Here is a 14,402-nt window from a genome sequence, read left to right on the forward strand (position 1 = left end):
GCTGACTTAAAGATGTTGTGTTTAGGGGAAAGGAGACACTTTGACGCCTTCAGTGTTGAACTCATAGGGTTCTGGGTGGCCAAAGCATTGTCCAGTATCAAAAGAATTTTAAAAGGCAGTCCCTTACTGGCAAGGTACTTTCTGCATCCAGGGATGAAGCACTGATGAAATCAATCCCCCAAAGGGTTCCTGCTGTCCAGCCTTCTTGCTGTACAACTGAAACACTGGCAGATGATGTTTATCATTTCCCTTTAAAGCTCAGGGTTAGCAGCTCTATAGGTTAGGGGAGTCCTGATCATTTGCACAAAAACCTGATGGCTTTTGCACAAAATCATAGAATTAGCCTATCTCATTCTGTCTCAAATTCTGGAGCTCATTTCCCTTCCTTACCAATGAATGTACTTTGTGGTATTTTGTCCAGAATAGGGTACTTTAATCTACCTTAAAACCTGTCCAGACAGATCTCCTTTCTCCTCAGGGATTTTCTTTTTTAAATTTTATTGGAGTATATTTGATTTGCAATGTTGTGTTAGTTTCAGGTGTACTGCAAAGTGATTCAGTTATTCATATACATATATGCATCCTTTTAGACAATCTTCCCTCATATAAGTTATCACAGACCGTTGACTTTCCTGTGCTATACAATAGATCCTTGTTGGCTATCTATCTTAAATACAGTACTGTTTATATGTTCATCCCAAGCTTCTGATTTAACCCTCCCTGCCACATTTCCTCCTTGGTAACCATAGGTTCATTTTTGACATCTGTTCACTCTTTTTCTGTTTTGTAAATAAGCTTATTTCTATCATTTTTTCAAATTATATTTCCACATTTGAGTGATTTGATATTTGTCTTTGTCTGACTTCACTTAAGGAGAAGGCGATGGCACCCCACTCCAGTACTCTTGCCTGGAAAATCCCATGGATGGAGGAGCCTGGTAGGCTGCAGTCCATGGGGTCGGGAAGAGTCGGACAGGACTGAGCCACTTCACTTTCACTTTTCACTTTCATGCATTGGAGAAGGAAATGGCAACCCACTCCAGTGTTCTTGCCTGGAGAATCCCGGGGATGGGGGAGCCTGGTGGACTGCCGTCTATGGGGTGGCACAGAGTCAGACAAGACTGAAGCGACTTAGCAGCAGCAGCAGACTTCACTTAATATGAAAATTTCAACGATGTCCATTTTCTCCACTTTTACTCAACATGATTTCAGAAGTCCTAGCCGTGGCCATCAGAGAACAGAAGAAATAAAAGGAATCCAAGTTGGAAAAGAAGTGAAACTGGCACTGTTTGCAGATGACATGATGCTAGACATAGAAAAGCCACAAGTTGCTATGAGAAAACCACTAGAGCTCATCAATGAATTGGTAAAGTTGCAGGATACAAAATTAATACCCAGTGATTTTCTTGATGACATATGGGAAACCACCTGTTGCTTCTTGTTTGCAAAAGCTGCTTCCCCTATTATTTAGATATTTTGAAGTCAAATCTCTGTCTGAAATTATCAGATCATCCTTCGCTGGCATTAAATTTTCCAGCTTTAAATCCTTCACCCATTTTTGCTTTAGGTTGTCATAATGACTTTGCTTTTTCTTCAATCATGTTTGAGTCTATAGATATGCCTTGCTTATAGCAATCCTGCACCCACATACAAGCTATGGTATGGGGAGGGAGGAGGGTTCAGGATGGGCAACACGTGTATACCTGTGGTGGATTCATGTTGATATATGGCAAAACCAATAAAATATTGTAAAGTTAAAAAATAAAAACAAAAACAAACAAAAGAATATTTAATTAAGCTCGGAAAAAAGAGATAAAAACATACTTCACAAAAAGCACAAGATTTTCACACCTGCTGGTGTAGCTGCAGTGATGGCTTCATAAAGTTCCTTTTCTTTTTCTTACAGTGGTTCTTATGCTGGATTCATTCATCTTGAAATGGTGGCAACCACAACTGCAGATCCAAACCAGTATACAAGGAGCAACTCAACTTTTTTGTATAATGTCATGACTTCTCTCTGCTTCGTGAGAGCACTTCCAGCACCACTAGGGGCACTTCACATGAGTCCTATTGTGTTACTCAAAGTTTGGAGTATCGTACTAAACAGAGTAAGAAATAGCTGTGAACCATTGGTGATCACATTTGTTGAGATAACAGTTTAGTACACAAACTGTTCATCATAGATGAATAGTGCTATTCATGATCCATAAGTGTGTGTGTGTGTGTGTGTGTGTGTGTTGTTCTTACCCATTTCAAGTGCAGCTGATCTAAGTTGTATGCTTACCTGTGGTACTGCAATTTCTTAATTGGACTCTGGACCTTCTATAAAGGTTATTTTACTACTTATATACTTTTAAGATCTGGGTTGCTGAGGGGAAACAGGGGCTGGGAATTCCTGTTCCACTGTATCGCAGATGCCACACAGACAAGGCCATTTTTTTTTATATGAACAATTTCACTCACTGTCCTTTATCATTGGCAAGAAACTCCCAATTCTCTTGTCCTGTCATCTTTTTCTGAACCACAAAGGAGATTCAAGGATTTCTGACTCAATATAAAAACCTTTGTACTTATACTGGGATATACTTTGTTCATAAACACAAATACGGAAGTCAAATTAACCTTCAATTACAAGAAGGGTATTTCAATAGTGCCAAAACGAAAGCCCTAAACAGCAAAAGATACATCTCCCAGTTACTGAGGTCAAGCAAGGACAAAAAAAAAGACATAGAATGTGTTCCCTTCAGCTCCACCTTGGCACTCAGCTACTTGGAATACTTACTTCTCTTTTCAACCTCAAGATGAAGGATCTTCCCTGGATGTCACTATGTGGGAGGAGCTGGCAGACTTGGTTCTGGAACGTGCCCTGCCCATGGCGGTAGCGCTCTCTTTCTCAGCTCTCAAGGCCTCTCTCTACCTCATCCTATGATGGGATTCAGGACCTCCGAGGGCTGACAGCAGCAAGTGGACACTACAGAACCCCAGTGGCTCTGGGTGGCTATTTCTTTCACTTCTTTTTAAGGGGCTTCACATATATATTTGACAATTCCTACTCTGACCTGAGATTGCCCTCCTTAGACCAAAGGTCTCACGTCCCTGACAACTGTACTGAGACAACAGAGAAAAGAGATGTTCAGCTTGAGAGCTCTGCCTGAAGCCTTCTTACACCTAATATTCTGGGGCGTTGCATTCCTCAGTCCAGTTGCATGGGTGACTTCCTAAAGGCCCTTGCCCCTTTGATTAAAGCCTTCTAGGGAAATGCCACATCCCTGAAAGGCCCTGAGTACTTTCTCTACTGCGGACCTTGCAGAGAAGGAATCCCTGTCCTAGGAGTGATAAGAGATAGGAAATCCATGGCATAAGTAAGGGGGCCCAGGCAGAGTCCTGTGAGGGAAACAAAACGTAGTAACCTGTCCCTTCTCTCCTTCAGCCAGACTTCTCAGGCAACCTCTGTTCTAATAAATAAACTTTATATTTTAGATCTAATAGATATTTTTTATACAAAGGAATGGCTGTGAGATGTTTTTGAGTCCCTTACTGATCTTATAAGCTTATCTGAAACTTAAAATGTTCGTATCTTTTAAGATGTCTGAACCCTCATATGTATGGACAGATGACCCTATTGTCAGCAAATACTATCTCTTTTTTCCTCTCTTCATATGTCATATTTATTTTGGCATAATTATTATTATTATTGCTCTGGCTATGTATTACAATATAATAGTTTGACCCAAGAGTCCCTCTTGTTAATGCTTCATACATTTCACAGTAATGCGTACAAAAAGGGAATTAAGGGCACAAGGTCAGATCAGGCTTGCAGGAGTGAGAGGGTGAGCTTTAGACTAACTCAGATCAAGGGCCTATGGACATCCCTGTCACTTAAACAGCCATGGAAAAGTTTGTCACATCATTAAACTCTCTGAGAGTGCCTCGGGCTCTTTAACTGTGAAGGGAGTTTGACAAGCCCTGTCTGGAAGGACGGCTGGCATGTGGTGGTAACTGTAAAGCCACCTGCCACAGTGCCTGGCAGGCACCAACCATATCCCTCCCTTCTCAGGACTGGTGGCTATACTTTCCAACGAAGATCTCACCTCCCTTAGGCCTGACATAGGGCTTCCCTGATGGCTCAGCAGTAAAGGATCTGCCTGAGATATAGGAGCTGCAGGAGACGCAGACTCAGTCTCTGGGTAGGAAGATCCCCTGGAGGAGGAAATGGCAACCCAGCCTAGAATTCTTCCTTGGAATATCCCATGGACAAAGGAGCCTGGTGGCCTACAGTCCATGGAGTCCCAAAAGAGTTAGACATGACTTAGCAATTCAAGAATAAGAAGATGATGAAGAAGAAGAAGGCCTGGTATAAGAAGTGAGGGAGAGCCTTGCCTGACAGTCTTCCCTTGAGCTTTCTAGAACTGACATCAAAGGGGAAGGCATGACTCTCCTTTGTTCCCTCTATTCAGGGATGAGTATACCCCTCAGTCTCCACTCGGGCTTCACAAATTGACTTCTGGTGGAGCCTGGGCAATCCCCTACTTCTTGACATGAGGCCTATCTCCTCATAGTAAGACCGACACCTCCCTGTGAGCCTGAAGGAGGAAATAAGGGTGGCCTTATCTATCCACCCCTACCCATAGTTTCACAAGAATGAAAGCTGTGGCAAGCTTCTTGGGAATGACAGACAGTTCCTCTCAGGGGCCCAAATCGGGGTCTCAAATTTGACTCTCAGCCAAGCCCAAGACTCCCCCTTCTGTTGATGCCACCATCAGACCAAACCCTGACTTTCCTGCTACTCCTCCGTCAGAGCTGAAGTGTCCCTTGGCCTGGTAAATTTGCCTGAAGCCTTCTAGGCTTAGAGTAGGGAAAATACTGTGTGGCCATCCTGGTATTTGTGTTCCCACGTTCTTTGCTGTCCTCACCGTCTTGGAAAGAACCTGGAAATATTCCCCAACTGGAAACATTTCCTGACTTGCCTTAAAGCTTCTCCACCCAGGCCAATAATTTCCTGATCCCTGAGGAAGAAGAGGAGTTTGCCTCATAGGGCCACCACAGGCCATGGTCTTCTGAGGCTAACAGGAGTGGAAGGAATATGTTCTGCCCCAACTGCTTTGAGGCGAGTGGTCTTTTCAAGAATTCAGGGTCCTTACCTTGACTTCTGGCACAACATGGAAATCATCCTTCTGCTGAGCTTCGGCTGCTCCCTTTGATCAGGATGAGGTTCCTTACCTCCATGTGATCCTCTGGGAGGAAGTGAGTAGGATTCACCATGTCACCAGGCCTAAGTGGCACAGTCTCAGGCCTGACAAAAGGGACAGTGCCTTCTGTAGCCCCCTTCTTTCTGGGAGGGATCCTTTGCTGTCGGTCAGTATCATCAGTTGACTCCTGTTAGGAACGGGGTACCCTTCCTCAGCTGATACAGCCTCCCTCCATTAGCCCAAAGACTTTAAGGCCCTGAAGCCATTCGCCTTCAGAAACTAAGGGATAAACCTAGTCTGAAAGCCCTGCCTGTTCCCTCCCAGGGCCCATTACATTTGCAGGACTTTCTAAGGATTTATCTGTAATGGGGTAGTTGGTTGCCACACTCTTCATACAGGACTATACACATGTCATGCCTGGGATTTCCACTCTCTGATGAAGAGCCAGCCTATAAACCAAGGTCATCTCCTTGAAACCCTCCAGGCAGAAGTCACGGGGCCCTTGAGCTGGCCAGCACTTCCCTATGCCTCCCAGGGCTAACTGGAGAGGAGGGACTAAGTGTAGCCCTGTCGGCTGTGGATTGAGGGGCTTCATGTCCACACTCTGGGTCCTCACTTTGACTCTGCACCCTTCTTGGGGCAATATTCTCTGCAGATTCCCAATGTCCCCACCTCCCCAGGACCTGAGTTGAAAGTGTTAACCACAGCAGCCCAGATAGTTCTGGACTTCATGGGCTTGCCAATGAGGACGGGTCTTAACAGGATCCTTCTGTTCTGGATGGGTCTTTCCATCACCCTCATTCAGGTTAATCACTATCATTTATGTGAGATTGATTCTGTCTACCAACCTGAGAACTCTGTGCCAAGACCAAGTTTCTTAGGTCTCTGAGAAGCCTAAAGAATAAGTGAGGCTATGCTAAGGCTAATAGGCTCAGCCCACCAGTTCTGAATTCCTGTGTGTCTGAGATCAGAAGGGAGTGCTGTCCCAGTGACCACCATCCCCCATATTCTTGGGTCTTGCTCTCTTCAATCCTACCTGGGGCCCTCATCTTGCTTTCTGTCATGGATTAAAGGCCACTGGGGAAATTCCACGTCTCTACAAACTCCTGAGCTGTTTGCTCTGCAGGGCTAAAGAGAATGGGTCCATGTCCCAGGAATGACAGGAGATCGAGAAGCTATAGTCCAAGGCAGGAGTCCCAGGACAGGTGGCAGTCCTTTAGGGAGAAAAAAGTTGATCAATCTATCTCATCAGCCAGGTGAAGATTCTCATGTCATTTCTATTCTGATAGGTTTACTTTCCACAGGGAAGAGACTGTAAGGATGATATGGAGACTCCTTGCTCTTCAGAGGTTATCTAACATGGCCAATGTACATGCTTGTACTGTCCCTGAATATTGTTTCTTTCACTTATCTATGAGTAATGAATAAGGGATACATATTGTTGGTTAAGTATATCTGGTATTCTTACTGCTCTGGCTACACATTTTGATCCAGTAGCTTGAGCACGAGGGCATTCTTTCCTATCACCTAGGACAAATTCTGAAGTGCTGAGAAAAACACTGAAATAAAAGATACAAGGTGGGGACTTTCCTGGTGGTCCAATGGCTAGGACTCCAGGCTCCCAATGCAGGGGGCCCAGGTTCGCTCCCTGGTCAGGGAACTAGACCACACGTGGAGCAACTAAGATCCAGCACAGCCAAATAAATAAATAAATGATAAATAAATAAGGAATTGTCAAATGTTAAAAGGACTTGTTAAAGAACAAAGACAAGGGTATGTCTCAGGTTGGGGGGAGAACAACAGTATGAGTGATAAGTAGTGTAGAGCAGGAGTCTATTGCCAGCTGTCATTTACCAGCCTCATGTATTTCAGCACAAAACCAAACCCTAACTCTATGAGCCTTGGGCTCTCCCCTGTGAAGTAAGTTTGATAAGCCTTTTCTTGTCAGATTGGTGGAATATAAGTATTTATGGAAAGCTTCTATCACGGTGCCTGTCTCTATTGAGACATTTGGAGCCACGGTAGTTATTTCTATGATTATCTTGACCTCAGATGTTACATCAGCTGGATTCTTTTTTCAATATATCAGATGTCAGAAACTATGCAGTGTTCCAAGTGGGGGAAAAAAAAGACCCAACCTCCCAAATCAGCCAAAATTCCACTTAGCAATGAAACCAAAATAATATGTTCTCTCCAAGCCCTCTTTACCCTGCTTCTTTCATGTTCTTCCTGAAGTAGAGAGTATCTCAGCCTCTTCCATAGAACGACAGCATCTCTGAGAAACTATAATGAGTGGATAGAGGCTAGGACTTTTTTTGACTAAACATCACCAGTACAAGCATGAAGACTTCTTAAGAGCAGATTCTCAATGTTTGTGTAAAAGAAGAGCCACGAATAAATCATTTGCTATAATTTATATTCTCATTCTTGAAAACCATAAACCATAAGCAGAGGCAAGTATGTTTCTTTTACATTTACAAAAAGGCAGACTAAGCAGAGAGTAAAGCCAGCCAAAATCTGAAGAAATTTCAGCTATCTCCCTAACGATGTATCAATGTTCTGAGCCTCTATTAGTGTGGTGTCTTTCATATTTCTAAGGACAGTCTCATCTTAAAGTGATGATATTCTCATCCTGGATCACAAAAGTGATGTGAGGAATTCCAATATTTATTTGAGAAAACAAAATTCTTACTCCTAAATTTGACAAACAGCAAAGTGTGTGTGACCAATGCATTCATATACTTATATCATGACTCTAAATGACCTTTCTGTTGAAAAGTTTTAACAACTGAAAATTGGGGGAAATGAAGTCAACAAGTTATTGATGCATATCAGGAACACAGGTTGACCGGCTTGTCCAGCCACAAAGTGAACAACGGGCTTCAGATCACACTAGGCGCAAGATGAGTGGCTGGATGCGGCCCTGGGGTGCGCAGTGGCCGAAGCAGAACGGCCAGCAGCAGCTGAGGCATCAGCACCAGGCCTGGTTGAGGCAGAAGTGCCAGCCCTGGCTGCACCTCTGGCTCCGGTGCTCTCTACTTCCTCTCTCCAAGCCTCTTCATATTGCGGCTGCAAAGCAGGATGGACCGAATCCTTGACCTTGGCCAAAAACTGCAGGACTTTCGTTTTGCTGGTTTCTGTGAGCGCTTTAGGACCCCACAGGAACTCATAGCGAGGGGGATCGCTGCCAGGCACCTGGCGGTACTCCAGGTACTCTTCCCGCACCAGATCTTCTGTGATGAGCTTCCTGGGCTCTCCAAAGATGAAGTGACTTCTTCCATCATAGATGCCCAGCAAATTCAGGAACTTCCAGATCTTCTCCTCAGGGGCGTGGTTGCCATTCAGGTAGATGACACCCAGCAGAGGCATCAGAAGACCATTCTTCGGCAGCCCCAAGTCACCTCTCATGCACTCAGTGTCGCTGAGATCTAGGTTGCTCACCAGGGTATAGCAGTGACTGTTGGGCCTGACTTCCTTCAGCACCAGGCCAAACACCATCTCCATGCGCTCGGAGGCCCTGCTAAGGATCTCAGGGAATCGTTCCTTGTACCTTCTGTTGATTTCCTGCAGCATTTCAGACCTCTTAATGCGTTCCCTCATCTTATACTTATACAGCATGTATTGCACCAATAGCTCTGCCTTCCTGGTCAGAAGATCTGTGTGAGTGCTCTCAGCAGCAGCTGAGGCCTGGGAGGAATTTTCACCTTCCTGAACTTGGCCCTCAGCACCTACACCAGATCTTGAGCATGCTGCGCCACCACCACCACATCTTTTGCGTATAGCACCTGCAGCAGCACTGGTGGTGCCTTGGGCTCCCGGAGGCCCCTTGGAGGTGCCAGCAGCAGACAAGCTTGAGAGAGCACTTTCTGAATCAGGAGGGGAGGAGGAGGTGGTCTCTTCTCCCCCAGATGTGGTAGCCTGATCATGAAGACCCTGGGTCTCAGCTCGGGCTTGGGGACATTTCTCACGAGCACAGTGCTTACTCTTCTGCCCACAAGGCATGATGGCTGTGGTCAGGGACCACAGGCAGGAGTCTGGGCCAATACACAGGAGACTGGGGCACCTGGAGGATGGAGAATGAGGTGACATGAGCACCTTAAAACAGGGAGACTCTACCTTGGCTTAATCAAAGGCTGCCTCTGCAGGTGTCCTTGAGGACACTGCTCTAAGAACCCACAAGGCTCCTGTTTTCCTGCTCAGACCATTCACGGTCTCCTGAGAACAAAATCTGGTGCAGGCAGGTTGACGTCCCTGTGGATCCCCACAAGATCCCAATTCAAGGTCTAAAGTATTTTTTTGCTTCTGGTTTCTCCCATATGTCTTTTTGAAAATAAAATTATTTTTTGCAATATTACAATATTAATTTATAATAGTGTACCAGTTTCTGCCACACATCAATATGAATCAGCCATAGGTATATCTTATGTCTCCTCCATCTTGAAACTCCCTCCCACGTTCCCACAGAATCCCACAGAGGAAGAACAGAGGCCTTACTTTTCCTCTGCATCCTCTCAGCCCTCCTCTGGATTTACTCAGGTGACAGCAGGTGCCAGCAGTGGGGTTTTCTAAGTTCTACTTCAGTATTATCACGTCAAGTCCTGGAGGAGCCTTGGCACCCTTCCCTCCGCTACTCTGATGTAGACACTTTAGACTTCCCCATGATCCAGAGGTAAGTGAAGGGATGCCCCAGTCCACCTCCCTGCCAGGAGATAGATAACCAGTGCTGAGAGTTCATTAGGGTCTTTTCTATCCTGAGTTCACTGGGATCATCATTCAAGGTCCTTACCTTGGCTCCTTAAAACGTTGGGCACCATTATCCATTTGTGGACTGGTGTCTGCACCTTCATACTAGACATTTCCCCTCCCGTAGACTTCATATAAAACAGTAAAGAAGGTGCTCAGCCTCACAGGCCATCCCTGAGATTTCCTGGGCTGAAATCTGAGGGTTGGGATGGATGTACTGAGTCCTCACTCAGGTTATTCAATTGGGCTCCTGGTAGAGAAGCTCAACTTTCTCCTGAAGTGATGACTGCTTGATAGTAAAATCCAATCACTCCATGTCCCAAAATCAGGAAGTGAAGATGACCTTATCTTACCAAACACGGTCTCCTGAGAACAAAATCTGGTGTAGGCAGGTTGATGTCCCTGTGGACCCTCACAAGATCCCAATTCAAGGTCTAAAATATTTTTTTGCTTCTGGTTTCTCCTATATGTCTTTTTGAAAATAAAATTATTTTTTATATTATTACAATATTAATTTATAATAGTGTACCAGTTTCTGCCACACATCAATATGAATCAGTCATAGGTATATCTTATGTCTCCTCCATCTTGAAACTCCCTCCCACGTCACAACCTCTTAAGTTATTACAGAGCACTGGCTTTGAACTCCCTGGTCATAAAACTACTTCCTACTGGTTATCTATTTTCCATATGATAATGTGTACGTTTTCAATGTTACTCTCTCAATCTGCCCCTCCTTCTCCTTCCCCCACTGGGTCCATGAATGTGTTCTCCATATCGGTATCTCCAGGCTGCCCTGCAAATAGGTTCATCAGTACCATCTTTCTGGATTCCATATATATGCATTAATATATGATATTGGCTTTCCTCTTTCTGACTTAATTCACTCTGCTTACAAAAACTAGGAATAAAACTACCACATAAGCCAACAACCCCACTAGTGGTCATATACCCTGAGGAAACAGTAACGGAAAAAGACACTTGTACTCGTCTTCACTGCAGCACTATTTACAATAGCCACGACACAGAAGCAACCAAGCTCTACATTTGACTCATGACAGGGTCTAAGGTTTCTCCCTCTGCTGACCACTCCATTCAGACCAAGACCCTTACTTCCCCATTAGCCCGTAGTGGGGACCGACATGTATCCTTGAAGTCTCCCAGGGATGACGACAGGGAGATGTGGTCCGAATGACGCGGTGTGGAACATCCACAGCCCCCAAGGTTCTCACTATCCACCAGGACACCTGAAACCCGCCCTTGTCAACCTGAGGCTGCCCCCACTGACCTGGTCTCTCACTTCCCTGAGATGTCCCAGGAAGTGTCATGTCGAAACGCCCGATTCTCCCAGTCCTCAAAATAGGACTGGCGCCTTATGTGACTCCATTTCTTATGGGAGGAGACCCCATCCTCACTCAGCATCACAGCCATTAATATTGTTGCGGACTAGTTCCCTTTGTTGAACTGGGTTTATTCCATTACAGCAAGGCTCTCACTTCCCCAAAACTACCTCCAGTGGACACCAGGGGGCACCACAGTTGGCCAGCTCTACCTGGGGCCTCCTAGAGCCCAGTACAGGGGGTCTGCTCAGTGTGGTGCCCTTGGTGGTGTCGAGGTCTGCTCATCAGCCCTCAGGGCCCTCATCTAGGTCCTAGAGCTCCTCCGGGGGTAGAATCTGGGCCTACCCCCGGAGACCAACACCTTAGCCTGAGACACTCTAGACCACATTCAGCCGATAGCCCTGAGGGACTCAAAAGAGCCATATCACAAGGGTGGGATGTGCATGGCTCACTTTTATTACTGGGAGGGTTGGGAAAGTCCCATGAGCTACATTCACGTCCTCACCTTGGTTCTGGACGAGTCCTGAGCACTAAGTCTCTGCCATAGGGTCGCCACGGCTACCGGTCGATCCGCTGGATTTCAAAGCGGAAGTGGAGGGAGCTGCGTAAGGTCCTACGTGGGGTCTCCCAGTGATGACAGCAGGGGCAGCGTGCTACAGGAACCCGGTAGCTCAATATTCATCCATCCTTGGGTCCTCCTTGTGCAGTGTATCGGAGCCCAGGATGCCCCCTCCCATGAACCCAAGTCTTCCAGCTCCCAAACAAAGCCCTCGCCTTCCCAAGTCCCTAGTGGTGGGAGGCCAGCACTGGGCTGAGCATCTCTGCTTGTCAGGTGGTTTGCCACTCTGTGAGCCTCCTTCGTTGGGGGAGAGATCCTCTCACTAGCACTGATGGTCCTCACCTTAAGTCCGGTTATGGTCAAGACACCCCCATCTGCAGATCTGGCTTCTGATATGGCTAAAGGAGACTCAATCCTCCCTAAGATCACACAGGTTGAATGAGCAGGCCACTCAGAAGTAGCTCCTATGGGCTTCTCAGGGCTAAGAATTTACAGAATTCTGTTCGGCTCCCTCTGCAGGGGTCCCCGCTAACACTCAGCATCGCATGTGACGTCCTCCTTGGATTCAGGTCCCTCGCTCTGCGAAACTGCGGCTGATTGTATCAGACAGAGGTCTCACCTCGCTAAGATTTCTAGGCTGAAATCAACCTGACACCTGTGCCCAGAGCTTCCTGGGGACCACAGCATCAGTGATTTTCCAGGGCCTAGTGTGTGCTACTGTGAGTCCACTTTCAGGCCCTCACATTGACCCATGACGAATCCTGTAACTCCACTCTCTGTTTTATGAAGCTTCTTGTCTTACATCAAGGTCCTAGTCTCCTGAGAATTCCAAGTTGGAAGTCAGGATGATCCTCATGTGATACTAGTCCATCAGGGCCTCTGAGAATAGACAGTGGGGATGCATTTTGAGTCCTTCTGATTCCTATTGCTTAGCATCCTCACTACATCTACCACAGCCTGGGACTGCTCCTTCTACTGATCTAAGATTCCTCTTCTTAGTCTTTGGGTGACCACTATATTCAGGGGTGATTGTCTCCTCAGTCCTCCTTCATGGAGGTTCTCATATCAGCTTCTGTCCCTTGATTAAAGTCTTCCTGGGGAATGCATATTCCTACAAACAGTGAGCAGTTACCCTCTAGCAAATCTTGGAGAAAATGGGTCTCAGTCCCAAAAGTGATGTAAAATTAGGAAAACGCAGCAGAAATTAAGGGACTCAGGACAGATGTTATGATGTCAAAGAGATAGAGGTGATATATTCCTGCTCTTCAGCCAGATTTAGGGTGTGTGCTTAATCACTCAGTCATGTCCCACTCTTTGTGACCCCATGTACTGTAGCTCGCCAGGCTCCTCTGTCGATGCAGATTCTCCAGGCAAGAATACTGAAGTGTGTTACATGCCCTCCACAGGGATTGTGCCCAACCCAGAGATCGAACCCAGGTCTCCCACATTGCAGGCGCATTCGGTACCATCTGAGTCACCAGATTTAGGGTAGTTCTAAATTTACTCTCAGCACCTCCCTGTTGGTCCAGTGGTTATGCGCTCCCAATGCAGGGGTCCTTTGTTTGATCCCTAGTCAGGTAACATGATCCCACATGCCACAACTAAAAATCTCACATCCAACAACTAAGAGTTCTCGTGCCACACCTAAAATCTCACATTCCACAACTAAAGAGCCTGCACGTGGCAACAAAGATTCCAAGTGCCACAACTAAGACCCAGAGCAGTCAAAAAATCAATAGAAATAACTATTTTTAATTAAAACAAATAAAATTACCTTCTACATAGAAGGATAGCGCCAGATAATCTTGTAAGCCCTCAATCACTTGAGGGTGTCTGAATTTGCACATGCAGGTGATCATTTGCTAACTGAGCATTATCTCCTTCTCTCCTTTATTCACAGCTCTTAATTATTTTGGTGTTTGTATTGCATTAGCTATGTATTCCATCCCAGTGTTTCCGTCACAGAGTCCTTCTTTCTGTCACTCAAGATACATGTTTGAGTGCTAGAAGACAGTGAATTAACTGACTCATTAGCACCTCAGGCCAGGACAAGTGGAAGGGTACATGCTGTGGACAAATTCAGACCAGCGGTCTAGTCCCAGCTCTGTCTCTTATCAGTTGTGAGGACTTGGGTCCATCCCCAAACTTGGGGAGCCTCAGGTGAAGTGGCTTTTGTAGGGCTAGTGGCATGTAGCTAAAGCACCTGGCACACGGCCTGGACCACACTGAGACTTTACACAATATCTGTTTTTACTATGAGTATGTTACTATGAGTATGTTACTATGAGTATGAGTAGTTTCATCCTGGAGGATACCACCGACCCTGAGGAATCTTTTAAATCCAGGAGATGTCAGAGAATCTGTGGCATTCTTGGACATGAAACACCAAATCAGTCCAAAATGCTGTTTGGAAAGAATCTTTCATTTCCACTACTAGATCGTATTTTGAGTGAGGGGGTAGTTTTTTAACTGGAAAAAATTCAAAGAATCTAAATTTGATTCTGAGACTAATTCTGTCTTCCTTCCCGGCTGCTCTTTCATCTGAACAACTCCTAGAGACTTCCTTAGTGGT

The 14,402-nt window shown here is 45.7% G+C and overlaps 1 protein-coding gene across 1 annotated transcript; it reads right to left on the minus strand.

Moving 5' to 3' along the window:
- Positions 1-7,587: 7,587 nt before the first annotated feature.
- On the minus strand, positions 7,588-11,993 carry LOC133242877 (melanoma-associated antigen B2-like). The gene is made up of 2 exons (XM_061409104.1): positions 11,777-11,993; positions 7,588-9,251 (listed from the first exon to the last, which is right to left on the minus strand). The coding sequence occupies exon 2, from the start codon at positions 9,188-9,190 to the stop codon at positions 8,081-8,083; it is 1,110 nt and encodes a 369-aa protein (XP_061265088.1). The 5' UTR covers positions 9,191-9,251; positions 11,777-11,993; the 3' UTR covers positions 7,588-8,080.
- Positions 11,994-14,402: the final 2,409 nt, after the last annotated feature.

The sequence above is a fragment of the Bos javanicus genome, chromosome X (genome assembly GCF_032452875.1).
Source record: "Bos javanicus breed banteng chromosome X, ARS-OSU_banteng_1.0, whole genome shotgun sequence".
NCBI lineage: Eukaryota > Metazoa > Chordata > Mammalia > Artiodactyla > Bovidae > Bos > Bos javanicus.

Bases quoted from the DNA above. Each gene is read 5' to 3' on its own strand.
- LOC133242877 (XM_061409104.1), bottom strand. From the start codon at position 9,190: ATGCCTTGTGGGCAGAAGAGTAAGCACTGTGCTCGTGAGAAATGTCCC.